The sequence below is a fragment of the Peromyscus leucopus genome, chromosome 23 (genome assembly GCF_004664715.2).
Source record: "Peromyscus leucopus breed LL Stock chromosome 23, UCI_PerLeu_2.1, whole genome shotgun sequence".
NCBI lineage: Eukaryota > Metazoa > Chordata > Mammalia > Rodentia > Cricetidae > Peromyscus > Peromyscus leucopus.
The window spans coordinates 27,994,923-28,014,048 of NC_051082.1; the positions used below are offsets into that span (position 1 = coordinate 27,994,923).

Genomic DNA, 19,126 nt, shown 5'->3' on the forward strand with positions numbered 1-19,126 from the left:
CTGGAGCTGCTGCTGTGATGCCTGGCAGCAAGTGTCTGTCCTGGTACCTGGCAGGCACAAACCCCCCACCAGTACGTACCTGACTTGCCACCAGGTATCACTATAATTAGTCACTGTAATTGAAGCTGAACACAATTAATTACATAATTTTTGAAGTGTTCAAGTTTAATTCCATTAGAATTACATCATGAAACCAGGGAATTACACAGGATTACCAACAAAAAGCAAATAGGGATGAATAAAAGGAACTCCAGGCTGACTCCCCGCATGTCTGACTCACATCCAAGGCTGAAGCACAGAGCCCATCACCACACCTGTTTCGAATAAGCCTGTGGCACCCAGCCAGCTGAGTATCATAAGGACCTACCTCTGAAAGAACCTATAAGCTGTACCCCAAACACTGGGGACACAGGCCTGCTGGATGCTCAGTGACAGTGTGGCACTGAAGACCATTCTCTCCCAGGAAGGACAGTCTCTCTAATAGCTGCCATTCCCCAACCTCAGCTTTTTAGGCCCAAATGGCATCCTAGTTAAATGCCACTCGTCTGTCCCATTTCTGTCATGGCCTCACCCAAAACGGCGAGCCTGGGTACATTCAGTCTGGAAGGGGCATTAGTGTGGGCCTTTTTCCTGGGCCTGGCCCTCCCTATATCTCCTAGGGGCTATGGTACCGTCACATACAACCTCCAGTTCAACTCCTTATTGCCTGTCCTTTCTTGCTGTGGTCCACCCTTCACATGGAGCTTCTGGAAGGATCTCTGCAATGCAAACCTAAGCCTTCAACTGTTCATCTTCCATTTAGAAATCAGTTCTTCCTCCAGGTCTTGGAAACAGAAATACTGCCATGGGGCTGTGCTAAAGGCCCTGCCCCCTTAGTCCCCAGGACCCCAGGTGACGTAGAGTCATTCTTTTGCCTGTTTTCTGTCTCACCTACAAGAATGTAGTAGATTCCTGAGTGGCAAGAATTCCTTGTAGTTCTAGAACATAGCCCAACCTAGCACAAAGAGGCAGGATGTTCTGAATATTGACTAACTGAGTAGTTGGAGAAGGAGGCAGGACCGATTCTTCAGAATCACCTGCCCCTCCCAGCCTGATGCTCAGGGATCCTCTGCCTCGAGATCTCTCACACCAGCAGGACAGTGCTTACTTCATGTCAAAAAAGGTCTGAGGCAGTCAGACTCCAGGGGCTATGCTCAAGAATGAGTGTAGGGCAGGACAAATGCATCAACTGGTCAAGAGCCCACGTCTGAGCCCAGAAGCCACATAAAAAGCCAGGTGTGGTGAAGCACACCTGTAATCTGGGTGCTGGAGAGGTGAAGACAAGAGGGTCCCTGAAGCTCACGGACCAGCCAGCCCAGCCTACGTGGTGAGCTCCAACCAGTAAAAGACTGTCTCAAAAAACAAGGTGTATGGCCAGGCAAGGTGGTGCACACCTTTGATCCCAGCACTCATGAAGCAGAGGCAGGCGGATCTCTTGAATTTGAGGCCAGTCTGGTCTACAGAGTGAGTTCAAGGACAGCCAGGGCTGCACAAAAAAACCCTGTCTCGAAAAAATAACAATAAAACAAGGTGTACGGCATCTAAGAAATGATAGCCAAGGCTGTAATTTGGTTTCCACATGCACACGCACACATGTGCATACACATCTGCGTGTGCGGCACATGCGCGCGCGCACACACACACACACACACACACACACACACACACACACACACACACACACGAGTGTAGGGACAGCCTAGGCAGCCCGTAGAAAATACAAGGTGATCACAAACAAAACAACAAATTATTTCAAACATACTGTTATTTCCAAAACCAACACACCTTTTTGCATATTTTCTCTTTATTTTCTGTTGTATTTTTTCCTTAATTTTATCATTTCATAACAAACCATTGTCATCCATACTCCCATCTCCCCCACCCCACCACCACTCCCAATCTACTCCCCCCCACCCCCGCTGCATCTCCATCAAGGTCTGCAAGATGGATCACCAGGAAAAGGTGATTGCTGTCCAGGGTGACAACCATAGTTTTAATCCCTGGAATCCACATAGTAGAACAAAAGTTAACTTCCAAAAGTTGTCCTCATATCTCTACACATATGCTGTGCCCCGAGCGCTCTCCCATACAAACAAGCAAGTGTAAAAAATTTCAAGTACATCAGGCATGCAAAATAGTATTAATAATTTTCTGGGTCCAGAGTCATCAAGAAAGCTCAGTTTCCAGTAATACATCACTGAGAAAAATAATAAGTGCAGAGTGTCACTGTGACCAGGATGCTTTTCTGAGGACAGATGGCCGCCCACACAGCTCTCGGAAAGTCAGTCACTGAACATCCACTGCACACCACCTTCCCTTCCTGAAAGCTAGAAGCAGAGCCCTGTGGAGCGCTGTCCTGAGGACATGGCAGGACTGGAGTGGCTCCAGCAGCGCACACAGCAGGAAGTACATCTGGACTTCCAGGTCTAGGAAGCGGCAGCTCCAGCCCGGCCAACACGAGGTCGGACACCAATAGCTCAATAGGACATGGTTCTCCAAGCTCACCCGGCACAGCTGCGATGTGCACGTGGTACGAGGACACGGGACAGGTGAGTTAGGAAGAAGGAGGGCTCCTTCCAGCCCGAAACGTCTGATGAGGTCTGCAAGCAAGGGTGCGTGCAGCATCTCAGGTCGTGCTTTTCCGTCAGCATCAGCGATGGAGGCAGAGAAAGCATGCAAGCTGTGAAGGTCCCAGCAACAATAAGTCGCCCTGAGGTTGGGACTTAAGTCTCAGGCCAAGGAAAGGCACTCCCTGTGGGCAACCCAACCAGGCCCCATTTCACTCTCCAGCTACTTAGTAAACAAGACAACCAGAACACTGCTTAGGCAGTCTTTCTGAGTCCCCAGGACTTCAGCTACCGGCTGACCTTCCTTCACAGCTGGATTTACATAGCCTCCCCAGAGCTGTGTACAGATACCACGAAATAAACTGAGGGCCTCGACCATGTCCTCCTAGTGCTCAGTGCCCAGGGAATGAGAGCTGGCAATGGGAAACTAAACTCCCCGCCCTATCACCAGCAGACATAAGCTGGCGACAGTTCATCTAGTCCGTCCTGGGAACAGCCTGTCGCTTCCCTCCTCATTCCTTTAACCTGACTCCGGGACCCCTAAATCCAGAGCTGGGAAAGTTAAAGTGAGGGGCACAGAGGTCTACCAAGCTCAAACCAAATCCCAGGTTCAACCCCTAGCACTTCAAAAATAAGAAAAGAAACCTTTACCCACTCCATCTCCAACCAAGATAGACAAGTCTCTTTTGTGTTCTCTCTCCTGACGTCCCCCCCTCCCTCCTTCCCTTTTTCTGTCTCTCTGGCCTTGGTACTGGGGGACTGAACCCTGGGTCTCCCACATGCTAGGCAAGAGCTCCTCTGCTGAACTACACCCCAGCCCACAATTGTACAGAATTCTCAAGCACTAATCAAAGCCCTCAAAAGTCCCCCATAGGCTTCACACTGGCTCTCAATCCATCTCCCTACTCAGCACCAACCTTTTGCCCAGACATCAGCACAGGAGCCTCCCCTACCTCCTGAAGGCCCCAAAGAAAGGAAGCCTCTCCCCCTGCTGGCCCACTCTGCCCTGCAGCAGCAGGTCTCACCCCTGCTGGACCACCCTGCTCCTCTGGGACCCCACCTGCCACCCTTGCTCCCCCAGATCCACGCAAATGTTTGCCTGTACAGCCAGACAATGATGTCACCACCACAGAAATATCTTAGGTAGTGCTTTCTTGGGGTAGTGAAAAAACAGAGACAGTGTGGGCTATGATGACCGCCGCTCAGAACCAGGCCTGGCTGGGTGCCAGGCCCGAGAGAGCTTCTGGGGAATGGGCTGGTGCAACACATTCCTCTGGCCCAGACGCCCAAACCTGAGCACTTCGAGCTCCAGGCCTGCTCTGACATTTGCTGGGTTCTGACAACCAGGCCGGAAGTGCCTTCCCTGCTCCGTGGGGGAAGCACCCTCCCTGTCAGGCTGAAGTAGACTTGACAACCAGTCTCCAGCATAAACTGTTCTGTCCAAATCTATTTTTTAGGTGGATTTTTAGGGCGCTGGGGACACGGCTCAGTTGGCAGTGCTTACCTAGCATGCATAAGGTCATGGGTTCTATCCCCGGCATGGGGGGCAGGGGGAGATGACAAAACCAAATACCAAAAAAACCCAAAAACAACCCTAGATGGGTTTGAACCTAACAAATGGGAATACAACCAAGCATATTCCCTCAGCAGGTTTCCAAGAACAGCCATTTTAACAGACCTGCCCTACCTTCCACGGTATTAAGAGCCAGATCTCAGGTGGAATGTAGGTCAGTGGTAGAGTGTTTGCCTAGTATGGACAAGGCCCAGGGTTCAATCCCCAGCAACAGGAAAAAAAAAAAAAAAATCAACTTTGCATTCTAAATGTAACCAGTTCTGAGTCCCAGCAGAACAGGGAAAGGCCAGACGCTGAGAGGCCACCGCCCTCAGCAGAACTCTCCTACTGCACACAGTCCTAGGAGAATGTGACCGTCAGTACATGTGGAACATAGTGGACAGCAGGTGCCTGAGAAGTCAGGACAGTTGGTGCTGCCCTAGAGGCCGTGTGGGCCATTAGAGACACTGAAGGAGGAAGTCAGCAATTGGAAGAGAGCCCTGAGCCCCCCAGCCATCCCGTAACTGTTTTCCTGGGAGGCCCCCAGCCCCATACTTGACTTGGCCTTCTTGTCCATCCCCACCATTAGATTTCTGTGACCTTCCAGCTGCCCCACGCATACTGTCAAAGCCTCCTCCTTGCCTCAGTCGGCTTCCTCCCAGAGAGAGCCCGCCACTCCTCCAGGCGGGAAGGAATGCATGCAATCAGGCTGACCCCTTAGATGGATGTCCAGAGGGAGCTTCAGAGGAGAATATCCACAAACAAGCAAGATTCTGGGTTTGCTTCTGCTGGAATGAAAGGTTTGGATGCATCGGAGACAGACATCCATCAGAAGCTCTGTCTGCCAGCTTGGGGAATGTGGTCTCCATTCCATGCCAGAGTAAGCTGCTGTGGGTGTTTATGGACAGGCACAACATGATGAAATCAATGGTTTGAGAAGATTCATCTGGCAGCCCTGTCTGTCGTAGATTTCAACCTGCTTCGAATGGACAATTTTCAAAAAAGCAAAGATTGTGAACTCAGGTGGCATGTGTTAGAAAAGACAAGATCTCACTGCCCATAAACAACCACACACTAACTGTGCACAAGCGCAGACACACACACACACACACACACACACACACACACACACTTCATTAAAGTATCAGGGAACGGTAGGATGACAGCATAATTACATACCAACATGAAGCCATGGAAAACAGTTGCAAACCACTTCTAACTCCCCTGACAATGACCTTCAACCATAACTGGCAATATCCTTCCTTTCCCAATCCCACATTGTGCTGACAAACTATGGTACCAGGGTTGAGGACAATGGTGGACAAGGGTAGGAAAGAGGCAAGTCGTTCCCTCTAGCGTGGCCAGCTTCAGGTGACACTGAACACAGCATGGCAGGGCTGGACGAAGCACCCAGCCACGCCATGAGTCCCCTGTGCTCAGTACAAAGGCTGTGGCAGACCTCATCACCTGGAAGAGGCATCTTACAGCAGCCAGGCTTCCTGTCTGGCTCCAGGATTCCCACACTTGCCTACTGAGCAGAAACATGATCCCAACTTGAACCTGTCTCCCACTTGGCTGGAAGATATGAGAGCACGGGTTATTGCGAAAGCAAGAAATTGAGGTAGAACTGAAATAAGCAAGTCAGTAAGGGAGCATTCCGACACTGCTTTCAGCGAGGACTCCATGGCCATCGTCTTCCGTTCCAAAGCCTCACGGCTGTGACACAGAATGGAACTACAGCTCTGTTCAGAACTTAAGGTCTGTGTTCTGAGATGCAGCGGTTTTTGTTTTTTTTTTTTCCATCGGAAAGGTCTGAGCAGGATGGGCTGCTCTTGGTGAAGGCAGTCCAGAGCAATATAATATGGAATCACTCAGGTTCCAGTTCTAGGCCAACCTGCACAGTGAAAATCAAAAAAGAGCACGGCCTGGAGGCCAGTCTGAAATCCTGTCTCAAAACATAAAACAGCCAGTTGTAACAGCACGCTCTGGCCATATAATGCTGAAGAGTCAGGGATGGGAGGATCAAAACATAAATAAAAAATACATTGGGCCAGCAAGACAGCTTAGCAGGTTAAAAAAAAAAAAACACTTGCCAGGCAAGCCTGAAGACCTGAGTTTGATCCCCAGAACCCACAGTTGAAAGAGAAAACTAACACCAGAAAGTTTTCTTCTAACCTACACACACACACACACACACACACACACACACACACACACACACTTCACACATTAATGATAACATTTTTAAAAAATGTTATTTGAAGAATCTGTTTGAAGAATCTGTTTATTTCACCAGTATCTGCCATGCTTCATGGAATGATGTAAGAAAATGACAACCAGAGAGGAAAAAATGTAGCTGTCTCCAAGGGGGGAAAAACAAAATCCTTTCCAAACCTCATCAATTGAAAAAACAAAACTGTAATGTCCAATTCCCTCAAGAAATTCCTTAAATTTTCATTTACATCGTATCTCCTAACAATCTCAAAATGAAGTTCCACAAATACTTATTAAGAAAACAAAAAGAGCAGTTGTCATAACACTGAAGATGTCAGGCCTGGCATGGCAGGAGCAGGACAAGAAATGACAGGCAGAGGTGACGGAGCTCCGCACTGCCTTGCAAAGGCTAAGGGCGGCTCCACGGTAGCCCTTCCTTACCCAGCAGCCCCTAGGCCTTGCTCAGGTTTGCAGCTCCAAGCTCTTGAAAACAAGTTTGCCTTCCAGGCCCAGAGAGATGGTTCAGCCAATAAAGGCACTTACCACCAAGCCTGACCACCTACGTTCCAACTCTGGGTGCCACACGCTGGAAAGAAAGAACTCACTCCCAAGTTGTCCTCCGACCTCACCTCTTACACACACAACAAATAAGTAAATGTAACTTTTAAAATAATAGTTTGCCTTCTGTGTCATTTACTAACTTTTTAAAAGTTTAAAACCCTCTGTCTGTCTCTCTGTCTGTCTCTCTGTCTCTGTCTGTCTCTCTGTCTCTCTCTGTCTGTCTGTCTCTCTCTCTCTCTGTCTCTCTCTCTCTCTCTCTGTCTCTCTCTCTCTCTCTCTCTCTCTCTCTCCCTCTCTAGTGTGTGGTATATGAGCACCTGTGTGTGCAGGCATTCTAACGCAGAGTCAGGGGAAAGCAGGTGTCTTCTCTCCATCGTATTTATTGAGACAGGTCTCTCACTGAACCTGAAGCTCACCGTCCAGGCTGACTCTGGGGATCAGCCATTTCCTCCCCCACGCTCCCCATGCCTATTTTCACGTGGTTGCTAAGGATTTAAACTAGGTCCCTTTTGCTTTCACAGCAATGCTCTTACTCACTGACCCATCTCCCCAGCCCCGTTTTACTAACTTCCCTCAAACCATTTTTAACAGAGTAAACAGGCAGGAGGGAACATGGCAATAAACCAAAGCACTCAGGGGTCCAAAGAACAATCTAGTAATGGCCCTTAAAATGAGTTCACATGCTTTTCAATCTTTAAAAACTTCCAACTGTGTTAGAAAACAAAAGTCACAATTTATTAGAGAGAAAGACCCAATTGAAAGAACACTACCTTGCTTACAGGAGGAGGGTAAGTGGAAAGAAGCTTCTGAGCTGTGGGTCCGGTTTACCTTTTATTTTCTCAGACAGGGTCTCAGCCCAGGCTGCCCTCAAACTCTATGTACTCAAGGATGACCCTGGGCTTTTTTTTTTTTTTTTTTTTCTTTTTTGGTTTTTCGAGATAGGATTTCTCTGTGTAGTTTTGGTGCCTGTCCTGGAACTCGCTCTGTAGACCAGGCTGGACTCAAACTCACAGAGATCCGCCTGCCTTGCCTCCCGTGTGCGCCACCACTGCCCAGCGACCCTGAACTTCTGATCTTCCCTCATCTACCTCCCCAGTACTGAGATTTACAAGTGTACACCATCTTACTAGGTGTGAAACCTAGAGCCTGGTCCATCCTAGCTCTGATTTTATATTCTTCATATGATGGGTGGACAGGATCTGAGAGTCTCTTCCATCTTAAAAAAAAAAAAAAAAAAACACCAAAACTGTCAGGACCTAAATTTATTTTAATGAGAGTATGAACGGCATTCCATTGCTCGACATGTTGCAATATTCACTTAAGAAAGGGCTAATTTGTCCATTTGTTTCTCCCTTAACCAAACTTGGGATGCCTTGCAAGCAACCCCAGACAACTTTTGACAACATTAACTGCATTTCCTTATTGAGCAAGTACAACCGGACAGAATGACTCTGCAGCATCACTCAAGGTAATGTGAAAAGAAGACCCAGCTACTTGGCAGTTCAGAGTTTAAGCTCTGGTAGTTTCCTCCAGCATTAACTGCATAAATCAAACACTTCAGAGCATCCTCGATTTCAAACGAGGGTGAATGGAGGCAGCCCGGGCTGCAGACTCTGGTGTCTCAGAAAGGTGTGGCCTGCTTCAAGGAAGCTTTCATGGAAGGAAGCAGGACCTAGTCAGTTTTACTCAATGTGAATCTCCTGCGCGGCTACTGCTTCCTTGTTCTGCAGTGTGTCTTCCCAGGGGCACACTGATTACCTTTCCTCTCTAGAAAGACACCCCCTCCATCCCCACATCCTTTTATCCCACTTCCCATGGCCCAGGGCTCAGGGCTCTATTAAACACACAACTCCTGCCAAATGCCTGCGGCCTCCAATAGTAAGGAAAACAATTCAGATGAAAATGAAGAAACTGGCATTCTTTATTTACTGTACCATCCTCCCGGGCTGGCAATGGGACCTTTTCATTCTCAGATACTAGGCAATCCCTCTACCCGACATCTAGAGCCCTAAAATTCTTTTGTTTGTTTGTCTGTTTTTCAGACAGCATCTCACCATGTAGCCCTGGTCGGTTTGGAACTCACTATGTAGACTAGGCTGGCCACAAACTCAGAGATTAAAGGCATGTACCACCATGCCAGGCATAGCCCTAAAAATCCTGAAGAGGTCTACAACAAACAAGACATCTTTCAAAAGTCTGTGTTCATCCTTAGATTTTTTTTAACTGTGTTATTTAATAACGCGAACAATGTGCACCACAGCACTTTCTAGGACTCAGAAGAATTCTTGGTACAGCAGCAGCCTGAGACCAATAGCACGGGTTCTCCCAACCCCAAATCCCTTCCTGCAGGACTCTTCCTTCTCTGCCAAACAATGCTCTTGTCACCAACTTTCTCAGAACCCAGCATAAGAAGAGACAAGGCTAGCTGGGCAGTGGTGGCGCACACCTGTGATCCCAGCACTTAGTCAGCAGAGCCAGACAGATCTCTGTGAGTGTGAGGCCATCTTGCGCTATAGAGATCCTACCAATAAATTAATTAAATAAATTAATTAAATAATTTAAAAAGTGGAACCCAAAGCAACTCAGGAAACATGACAAGACCAACAATTCCAAATGATCCTTGGAGAATTCAGTACACACACACACACACACACACACACACACACACACACACACACAGAGCAAAACCTAATTTGGAACAGACAGAAAGTCAAGGCCACCAACTGGCTTTCAGGAGCGTACCCACAAAACCTGAAACAGGAAAATGGCAGAATTCAGGGGATTCTGGCACTGGTATGTTAGTGAAATACACCCCAGACCAAGTCAAAATGTTAAGGCTTTCAATGAAAAAATCTTTCATTACATGTAGAATTTTTAGGCAAAGTAACTTGTCCCTGAACTCAAATCACCATCAGGCTATCATAAACTGTAAATCATGGATAAGCCAAGAGTAGAGATGGGTGCCTTTCATCCCAGCACTCAGCAAGCTAAGGCAGGTGGTCTCTGAGTTCAGGACAGCCTGGTCTACATGGTGAGTTCCAGGATAGCCAGGGCCATGTAGAGAGACCCTGTCTCTGAAAAACAAAAACCAAAAACACCATTTATCCAATTGTGGCCACTGAGATCTTTTTTCTCTCGGACCTGACTAGGATGTCCAGGTAAAGAGCAGTATGGGGCAAAGAGAGGCTGTGGGTCTCTCTTCAAATAGCACCAACAAAATGAATCACCACCAGCAGTAAGTGTCCCTCCACTTGGCTCCGGTCAGACTCACACGAAAGAGTCCAAGAGTCCCACCTGTTTCCAATTAGATACCAGAATTGCTGGAGTGTTTAAACTACATTCGCTTGCTACTTACACAAAACAAGTCTTCCAGGTTTTTGGAATGGTTAAAATATGTTAAAATAAGATTAAGGGTCTGGTTTAAACAATCAGAGGCAGGGGAATTTCAATTGAAACCAAAACTATCTCTCTGCGGCAGCAATAACCCAGAGCTTCAGACAAAACAAAAAGACGAGGTAGACACATTTCTGCCGCTGACAATGACTAATAAAAATCAGACTTTTCTTGGGAAGGGCATTTATACTTTAAAGCTACGTATTAAATTTCAAATAAATTTAAAATAATTCCTATAGTCACTCACAATTCTATACAGCAGAATAACTTATTACAATAACTTGACAGGGCATTCATATTATGGCCCAGCAAGATACGTAAAATTTTCGGAAACTATAAAAGGAACGAAGGGCAAGAACGGAGATTTTTCATATGGTGAAATTCTCCTAAAGCAATATACAGATTTTCCCCTAACAAATCTATCTTTCCTTCATTTCACTATGGAATGGAAACGTAGGACTTCTCTCTGGCCTTGTTTTTTTTTTTTTTGTTGTTCTGTTTTGTTTTGTTTTTTTTTTTAACAATCTCAGGAAAAACCTTGACCATCAGTGGCAAGCTCCCACACACTGATAGTTTTCTCTTCCTTGACTATCAACAAAGAAGGGGCTTTTAAAACTATTAAAGTCTTGGGCTCCGTGGGGTTGAGCAGATGGCAGGTCTACTCGGTGGATCAGGAGAGAAAAATTCTCGGGTAGACGGAGCTGTTGGTTCCCCTTTCCAGCTTGGACCTGAGTACTGATAGAAGACAAGAAGACACAGGCCAGAGGGCTTCAGTGCGCCCGACCGCATCAAGAGTCACTGCATTATTTTATCCTTGCACTGACTTGTGCCTTTCAAAAAAAAAAAGGGCTTCACCCAGGCAAAAGCTTTAAGCAACTGATAATAACCCTTCCCACACCCAGTCTCTCAAGACACCTATATTAAAAGAACCAAGAAAAGAAAACCAGGAGTGCCCTGCGTCATTTGCTCATTCATTACCCTATCAAAGGCACTAAGTGGGGTATTTTAATTGAAATTATATACTTATTCAAGGAGCAGTGTTGGGCTGCTGGAAACACACACACACACACACACACACACACACACACACAAATCTGAGCACGTCCATAGGAGGAGAAAACAAAAGCAATCAGAAAACAGATTTGCAGCAAAAACTGAACTGGTTTTCTAATTTGGGGAGAGAAGAGTTTTGAAGTTCACTTTTGCAGGGAATTCTCCAAAGGGAACAGAAAACGCCCCAGACGGAGGCAGCCACAGGCAGGCCCCATCGAAAGAATATTCAGAGTTCCACTAACTTGAAAACATGTAACGAAAGTTAAACACACTTCTTTTCAAACATGTATTTGAGAGATAAATGTATACAGTGGTGTTTTTCTTATTAAAAAAAGTTTGGTTTTCACAAGTCTGGGTCGGTATCGGTATCGAAACTTGTCTAACTAGTCTTAGCACCAGTGGAGCGCTAACTGCACAGCACAAGCCTTGGCTGAGGAGGAGAAAGGAAACAGGCCAGTTTTCAGAAACTCTCTTCAGGGGCAGACATCCACTCCAAGTCCCAAAGTGGTCTGAAGACCCAAGAAGCAGGGGCATAAGAACATAGTCCACCAGGACGATGAAGGGGTGTAGGGTCCTGCTGCATCTTACCAAGACCTAAACCAATCCCGCAGACTCGGTGAAGACCTACACTTTCAGTCAATTGGAGCTCAGCGTAACCTAAGAATTCTCACCCAAAACCTCCGGCTCCACATCTGTGAGAACAGAGGACCCTCAACCAGACACCAACTCAAAAACCCTGGACCTAAGTTCCCAGATAAAGGTGCAGTCCAGAATCATACCTGACCTTTGGCATTCCAAGTTCAAGTAAGGCTTTCAAACTTGCCATCCAGTGAGTGACACAGTTGAACGGACCTCAGGCCAGTTTGTTATCTCCCGAAAGCCAATAAGCTCTGCAGCAGGAGCAGAGCTTAAACAAAGGGTTTTGTTTGCTGTTGCCGTTTTAAGATCCACATTAAGTTCATTCATGTCAACCATAAGGGAAATGTTCAATGAGGTCATGTGGTAAAATGTCCTCAAGATCCCCCAAGGAAAGCTAATCAATTGGGGGGGGGCTGCAAAAATATATAAGTTCATAAAATCTAATAATTCTCAAGAAACCAAATTTTTTTCTGGCCTTCTTCAGGAATGCTTAATAAAGGGACTTTACTGATATTAAAGTAGGATGTCACATGGGGTGGTGGTGGTGAAAATTAAGGTTTGTTTCTTAGAACTCCACAACGGGTTTTACAGTAAGCACAGGAATTAAATTATGGTAAAAGGGAGCTATTTTTACTAAAATAGGGTAGACCAATTAATCAAAAAATGCCATCTGGCTGTGTTCATTACATTCAGGAATCTAATTTACACAATAGACACTATGGAGTAATCCATTTTAGTCAATAAATACTCGAACTTCTTTAAGTTTTAATCTTATCAGAAATACATATTTCACATAGTCTTCCTTAGTTACGAGAGAAATGGGAGGAAATTTCATAACGAGTATGAGTCTGCCTTATCTTCCTCACGTAGGCAAGGGCAGAAAAAGCAAGCACCATTAAAGTTGTTTCACCCCACTTATGTACGTTTCAGTCCAATCGGCTCCGTTTCCCGCAGGCCTACATATGGAGTTCGTTTGTTCCCGACTCCTAAGGGTGCTATGGGTGGGTTAGAAAAGTTCACTCAAGTTCACGTTCAAGCACACTTTAGAGTTTGGAGCAAAGGCGGTTCCCTAGAGATGTTATGGAACATCACACACACACACACACACACACACACACACACACACACACACACTATGCAAGGCTGCGGCTCTGGACCACAACACTGTCCCCACTCTCCAGTGTCCCCAAAGATCAAAGCTCTGCGGGCTCACTCGCCGCTCACCTTCAACTTGGCTCCGGCTACGCACAACATCCACCTGGCAGATTCCCGGGGCTGTCCAGGAGCCGCGAACGCGGAGCTAGCACTAGCAGGGAGGGCCCCGAGGGCGAGCAGCTGGTTCAGATGAGGGGTGGCAGGCAGGATAGCATCCTCTGGGCACGCAGGCAGCTCCGCCGCGGAATGGGAAGCCCCGGTACCATCCCCTCGAGGAGATGGGGAACCACAGTCAGTCTCCGCACAGTCCAGCGGGGCCCCCGGGGCTTTGCTTTCGAGAACCGGGCTGGAGAAGGCAGCTCGCAGCGGACCTGCCGCGCGCTCCATAGCTCCTGGGGCCCCTTAGCAGAGAGCACAGAACACACCCCTCGGCGAAAGAGAGTGAGGGGCTGGAGTGATGCAAGCGACGGGTCACCGAGGGGGGAGCCGTGGAAGTCCGTGAGACGCGCAGCTAAGTCTGTCTGCACCGATCAGTGAGCCCGGAGGAAAAGCGCCCTGAGACCGGGTCACGCAGGGGCCTGCACTCGGTGGAAAGTTGCAGCCTTCCTCCCGCACCTTCCCCCTCCTCCGGGGCCGATCCCACACTCCGCGCGACCCACCGGCGTCCCCCGCGAGCCAAGTTTCCCCTTTCCAAAGCTTCCCCCACAACCCCTTCCCGGGGAAGACCCCGGGCGCAAACACAGGGGACAGATCCAGCTCCGCAGTCACTTTCACGCAGCAGACACACAAAAGAGCGCGGAGCTTGCGGGTTGGCCCCGGGACGTAAACAAACGGGGTGGGGGAGGGACCCGCCAACACCGGGAAGCCGGTCCCCCGGCCGGGTCGCCACCGGTTGACAATCCCTTGACGGGATTGAGTCGTGGAAAGAGCAATGGTAGCGGCTGGGCCCGAGGGGACCGATCGGGGAGCAGCCGGGCGCTCCAAGCCCCTGCCTGCCCGTTCTCCACGACGAGGGGCCACCCGCCAGCCTGGCCGCCGCCGCCAGCCGCCGGTGGCCGATCTGACCCTCCCCCGGAGCCGGCGGCACCACAGCGCCACCAGCTCCAGCTCCGCCGCGCCGGCGGGGCAGTGGCGGCGGCGGCGGCGGTGGTGGCGGCGGCAGTGGCGGTCCGCGACTCTCTCTCCTCCCGGAGACGGAGAGGAAAAGAGAGAGACAGGCGCTTCACCCCCCACCAGCAACTCCCCACAAACTTTCCCCGGGAATACGCCGGGGCTGAGCCGGGGGGGAAGGAAAGGAAGGACGTGACTGGCGGGAGGGCGACCAGCGTCCCGCAGCTCCCCTTCTTTTGCAACCCCGCCGGAGTCACCCCGGTGGCGCGTCCGTGTCCCCCCTCCCCACCCCGGCGGCCTCCCGAGCGCGCGCGAGTTCCCACTGAGCCCCCGTGGTGGTGGTGGTGGAGGGGGGGAGAGAGAAGGGGACCGTCGCTGCCCCCCCCTCCTTTCCACCGGGGTCCCGCGACAACGACAGCGCGCGGGGTCGGCGGCGGCGGCGGCGGCGATGGCGATGGCGGTGGGGAGGAAGACACCCTCCGGGGTGGAAGGGGGCAGGCACCGGGGGGCAAAGATGTTGGTGGCGGCTGGCGGCTCCGGCGCCATCTTGGGCTGATCGATGAATTGAACAAAGAGGATCAATTTCCGATCAAGCCGGGTGATCAATGAGCGCCGGGGAGCCCGAGGGACGCGGCGCCGACTCGGCCCCGCTCTTCTCCCGGCACCCCCCTCCTGCTCTCCCCCGTCGCCGCAGCACCCCCGCCAGGGCCTGGCAGCCCGGAGTGTCACCCTCCTCCCGGAGCGAGGCCGCGGCCGCCCGCAGCCCTCACCCCCCGGGCGCGAGGCCGGGCGCCGAGAAGCCTGACCTGCAGCTGCTGTAAATCAAAGCGCTTCCAATATTGAAACATCGATCCCACATTGGCCGCCATCTTGAGACATATTGAGACGGAGTGAGAGGCTGATAGAGAGGGGGCTGGAGTTCAGGAGCCGCCAGGAGGCAGCAGGCGGGCGGGCGCCAAAACCCGGCCTGGAGCCGGCCGCCGCCTCAGCCGCCGCGGACGCGGACTCCTTCCTCACGGCGCCGCCGCCGCCGCCGCCGCCGCCGCCGCCGCCGCTGCCGCCTCAGCCATGGAGTCACCAGGAGCCTGAGGGAAACGCGGCGCGGCGGCGGCGGCGGCGGCGGCGGCGGCCCTGGCGCGCGCGCACCGCGCTCTCCTCTCCCTCTCTCTCTCCCCACAGCCCGAGCGCGGGCATCCGGGGCCCTCGCGACCCCTCACCCTTTTTCCCGCGCGCCCCGCCACAAGCCCCCCTCCCAGGCCGCGCGGGCGACCCTGCAGGGGCCCGGCCTCGAGGGGCGCTGCAGGGTCTCCCCGGGACCCCGAGGCTCACCTAAAGGGTGCACTTTCCCCAACCCACCCACCCCCACCCACTCAAACCCCAAACCCCGGGAAAGGTCGCGCGCGCGATCGCGCGGTCGCTGGTGGGCATCGCTTTGGGGTGAAAGTCCCCTTGCTCTATGACGTGGGGACGGTGGGCTGCGCTGCGCTTGCTGCTGCTGCTGCTGCAGCCCTGTGCGCCCCGGCGGGCGGGCGGGCGGGCGCCGCGCTCTTTTTTTGCACCGTGCAGGCGGAGCGTGCAGAGACCACCTGCAAAGCCCCGCGACCCAGACCCGCCGCCCATCCCGTGCGCGTGTGCTGGGCATGAGCTCACTCCGGTCCCCTGTGCGTTCCAGCTGGGGGACCTCCAGACCACATGGGTCACGAACAGTGTTTCATATTCAAGGAAGTGCAACTATGTAGTGGTAAAGGGGGGGGGGGCGTGCAGTTTGACCACCAGCCTTGGACACTCCCGCCGCCGCCGCCGCCGCCGCCGCCGCCGCTGCTGCTGCCCACGTTCATGCCCCACACTCGGTGCAATCCCCAAATTGCACCCGGACGCATCAGCAAGTGGCAGCAGGCTCCCCACCCCCTCAGAGTCGCTCCAGCTTTTCGGCCAGGACTGGGAAAGTCTTGGAGCAAAGCTCTGTCCCCAAGCACACGCGTCTGCGACACAACCCAAGAAACTTTCTCTGTGGTTCACTCAGCTCGGCGTCTCGTCTTTGCAGGCAGAAAGTTTGAAAGCGTGCAATGCACTCAAGACGGAGCGCGTGTTCCCGAGTTTAAAACGCTCACATTTAAACCGGGAGTCGGGGGATGGAAATTCTCTTTACATTTCCTCCGGCCCCAAAGCACGCGTTTTAGGATCCTCATCTTTGATGGATTTAGTCACACCAGCGAGTTTGCGTTTACAGTAGGGAAACGGTGTTTTCACTCTTCTGCACTTCGTTGAACGTGTAATTAGTTAAGACAAATCCCCCAAATTCCTTAATCTTTAAAATTATATGTAAATAACGTGTGTATGGAACACAAAACATGACAGTAGAAAATAATTGCTCTCTGGGCCAAGTTCGAGGGTTTAGCGCTATTCGGTTGCGGTGAGATCGATATTTTGGGGGAAAGGGGTTGGAAGTGAAAGTTCCCCCGAGATTTAAAGAACACACGCGCCCCCAGGTCTTGCAACTGCGGCCAGAAGCCTCTCTTGTCGTGGAGAGGTCGGGACCCGGTTGCCCTCGGCTTCTTCCCAAGTCGCAGCCTCTGAGTGGCAGGAGCGACCCGAAGCAGGTGCGTGGGAGCGCGCGGGCGTCGGGGGGTGCAGAGCCAGCCTCCAGTCTGGAGGCCGTGACGCGGCGCCAGGAGGGACATTGCGGATCTCGGGTGACCGCAGGCTTGCCTGGGTGTTAGGCGCCGGAGCCAGAACGCGCGGGCGGCTGCTCTGCAGCTGCGATCGCACCGCCCGGTAGAGGGCAGCGGCTCCCCGACACTCGGGTCCTCAGGGTCCCCCGTCACACTCGCCCACCGGGGCTCCGCGCACTTGGCCACGCCCTGTCCGGGATCCAGGCGGGAAGAACTACTTCGCCACCTGGAGCCCCTTGGATCTTCGCCTTTCCCCCCTATCTTGAGGTCACTTTTGAGACCATCAACACTTGTGCGGTGGCCGGCGAGAACGACTAGCTAAACAAATAAAATGTGAGGGGGCATTAAAACAAGCAAATTCCCTCTCGTGGGGAACGGTCGGGGAAATGGTATGGATTTACCACAGATGTTCTCAATCTAATTATCCTGTCGATCCCCTGGGTTTGAACTTTAAAAACTGAAATATATATGACCTGTGTAATAGTCGGGAAATACATCTGGTTGGAATTCAGAGTTCTGAATCCATAGCAATATTTTAGATATAAGTTTGACGGGTATTAAATACAACTGTTCCGTTTCTAGTTATGTTTATACTCTTGCATGTTAACCTGGCTTACAATGGGTGGCCCAGAGCTTAAACTTTATTTAAAGAAAATTTAGACTTCTCCTAACAGAGTTTTGGGGTTATACAAACTTTATTGCCCCCAGCCAGGAAGAGGGAGAAAAAAAAAATTAAGATAACTTCTTCAGTGGCATAAAATATTGTCGTTTCAGAAGGTAAATCACCAACCAAAAAGTATCTTGGGTGAATGAAGTAAGAATGCAAAGACTTGTGAAAAGATTTTGAAGACTGCGTTTAAAATGTTTAGAACAAGAGCAGACGTAAAAGAACAGCTTAGAGATGGTAGGGTGTCTCAGTGGGTAGAGCACTTGCTGTGCAAGCGGCATGACTTGAGTTCCATTCCCAGAATGCACGTGGAGGAAGGAGAAAACAAAGATGTCCTCTGACCTCCACCCACCGTGGAGCTGTGGCATGTGTGCCGTGCACACAAACATCATCATATTCATAAATAATATGAAATTTAATAAAGAACAAGCTGTAAGTATTTCAAAGACTGTATTTTTCCTGCAAGTTGATGATCAGGCAAGGTGTTGTAAAACCTGGACAGCCACTGGCGTGGGAATACAGTGGATTTACAAAGTTACGAACTGCTTAAAATATTTCAGAAATGGAAAGGTTTGAGGACTTCTGTCTCCATTGCCACCCACAAAGATAACACGATGAGTGATCGGATCCTTCCAGAACCCAGTGTGAAAAAGGGTGGCTCTGACCCAGGACAAAAAAAAAAAAAGAACTTGGCGTATAATTGATATGACTTTGAATGAAGCATAAGAAAAACAATCCAGAGGCATTTGGTCATTTTTTCTTAAATGTTTAGCTTCTCCCTTTAGGGGAAGGGAACTTACAGTTCCCAAGTGCATGACTAATTGCCACCCCAAGCTTTCCAAATTAAGCCCCCCTGTCATCAAATGAGAAAACTGATCAAAATGATATCCATTCCTGGCACCTCCCAGTTCAGCTTAGCACCATGCAGGAGCCCAGAAAGTCTGTTTCTTCTGTGGCTGTTTTAGTGTTAACCTAAACAATAAAATGACGGTGCACACCTGTCGTCCCAGCAGGAGGTCGAGTCAGGAGGAGAAGTTCACAATTATATATAGGGGATTCGAGGCCAGCCTTGTTACACGAGACCCTGTCTCAAAAGACCAACAGCAACAGCAAATAACCATAGTAAACAGTGATAGCAAGACTCCTTTGGGGTTGCGGTAACACTAAGCGATGTTAGAGAAAATTGTAATGTATCTGGGGACTTTATTCTTCCTTACTCTTCTTGTTTTGTAGACTCACTATCCTCTCAGTGGCATCCATGTTTAGTTTATAAAACCCATTAAGGTGAAAGCTGGCGACTTTCTGAAACTACCATCTAGGGTAATACCGACTAAACTGATCCTCCCCAGGTAATCCCCACAAACGAAAATGCACAGCACTGGTCGCTAAAGATTCCGGTACAGTCACTGTTCTTATAGACCAAACCTAATGCCTTGGATGAAATAACCGTCAGGAAATGCTTCCAAGCTGGGCTTACTGGTGCATTCCTGTGACCTACTGAGCC

At 50.3% G+C, this 19,126-nt stretch overlaps 1 protein-coding gene across 1 annotated transcript in view; it reads right to left on the reverse strand.

The window, feature by feature from the left end:
• The window catches only part of Cux1 (cut like homeobox 1), a 305,159-nt gene extending 291,515 nt beyond the window's left edge, over nucleotides 1-13,644 (reverse strand). Inside the window, 1 exon segment of the mRNA XM_028894394.2 lies at nucleotides 13,243-13,644. Within this exon segment, the coding sequence (XP_028750227.1) occupies nucleotides 13,243-13,560 (318 nt within the window). The 5' untranslated portion in view covers nucleotides 13,561-13,644.
• Nucleotides 13,645-19,126: the final 5,482 nt, after the last annotated feature.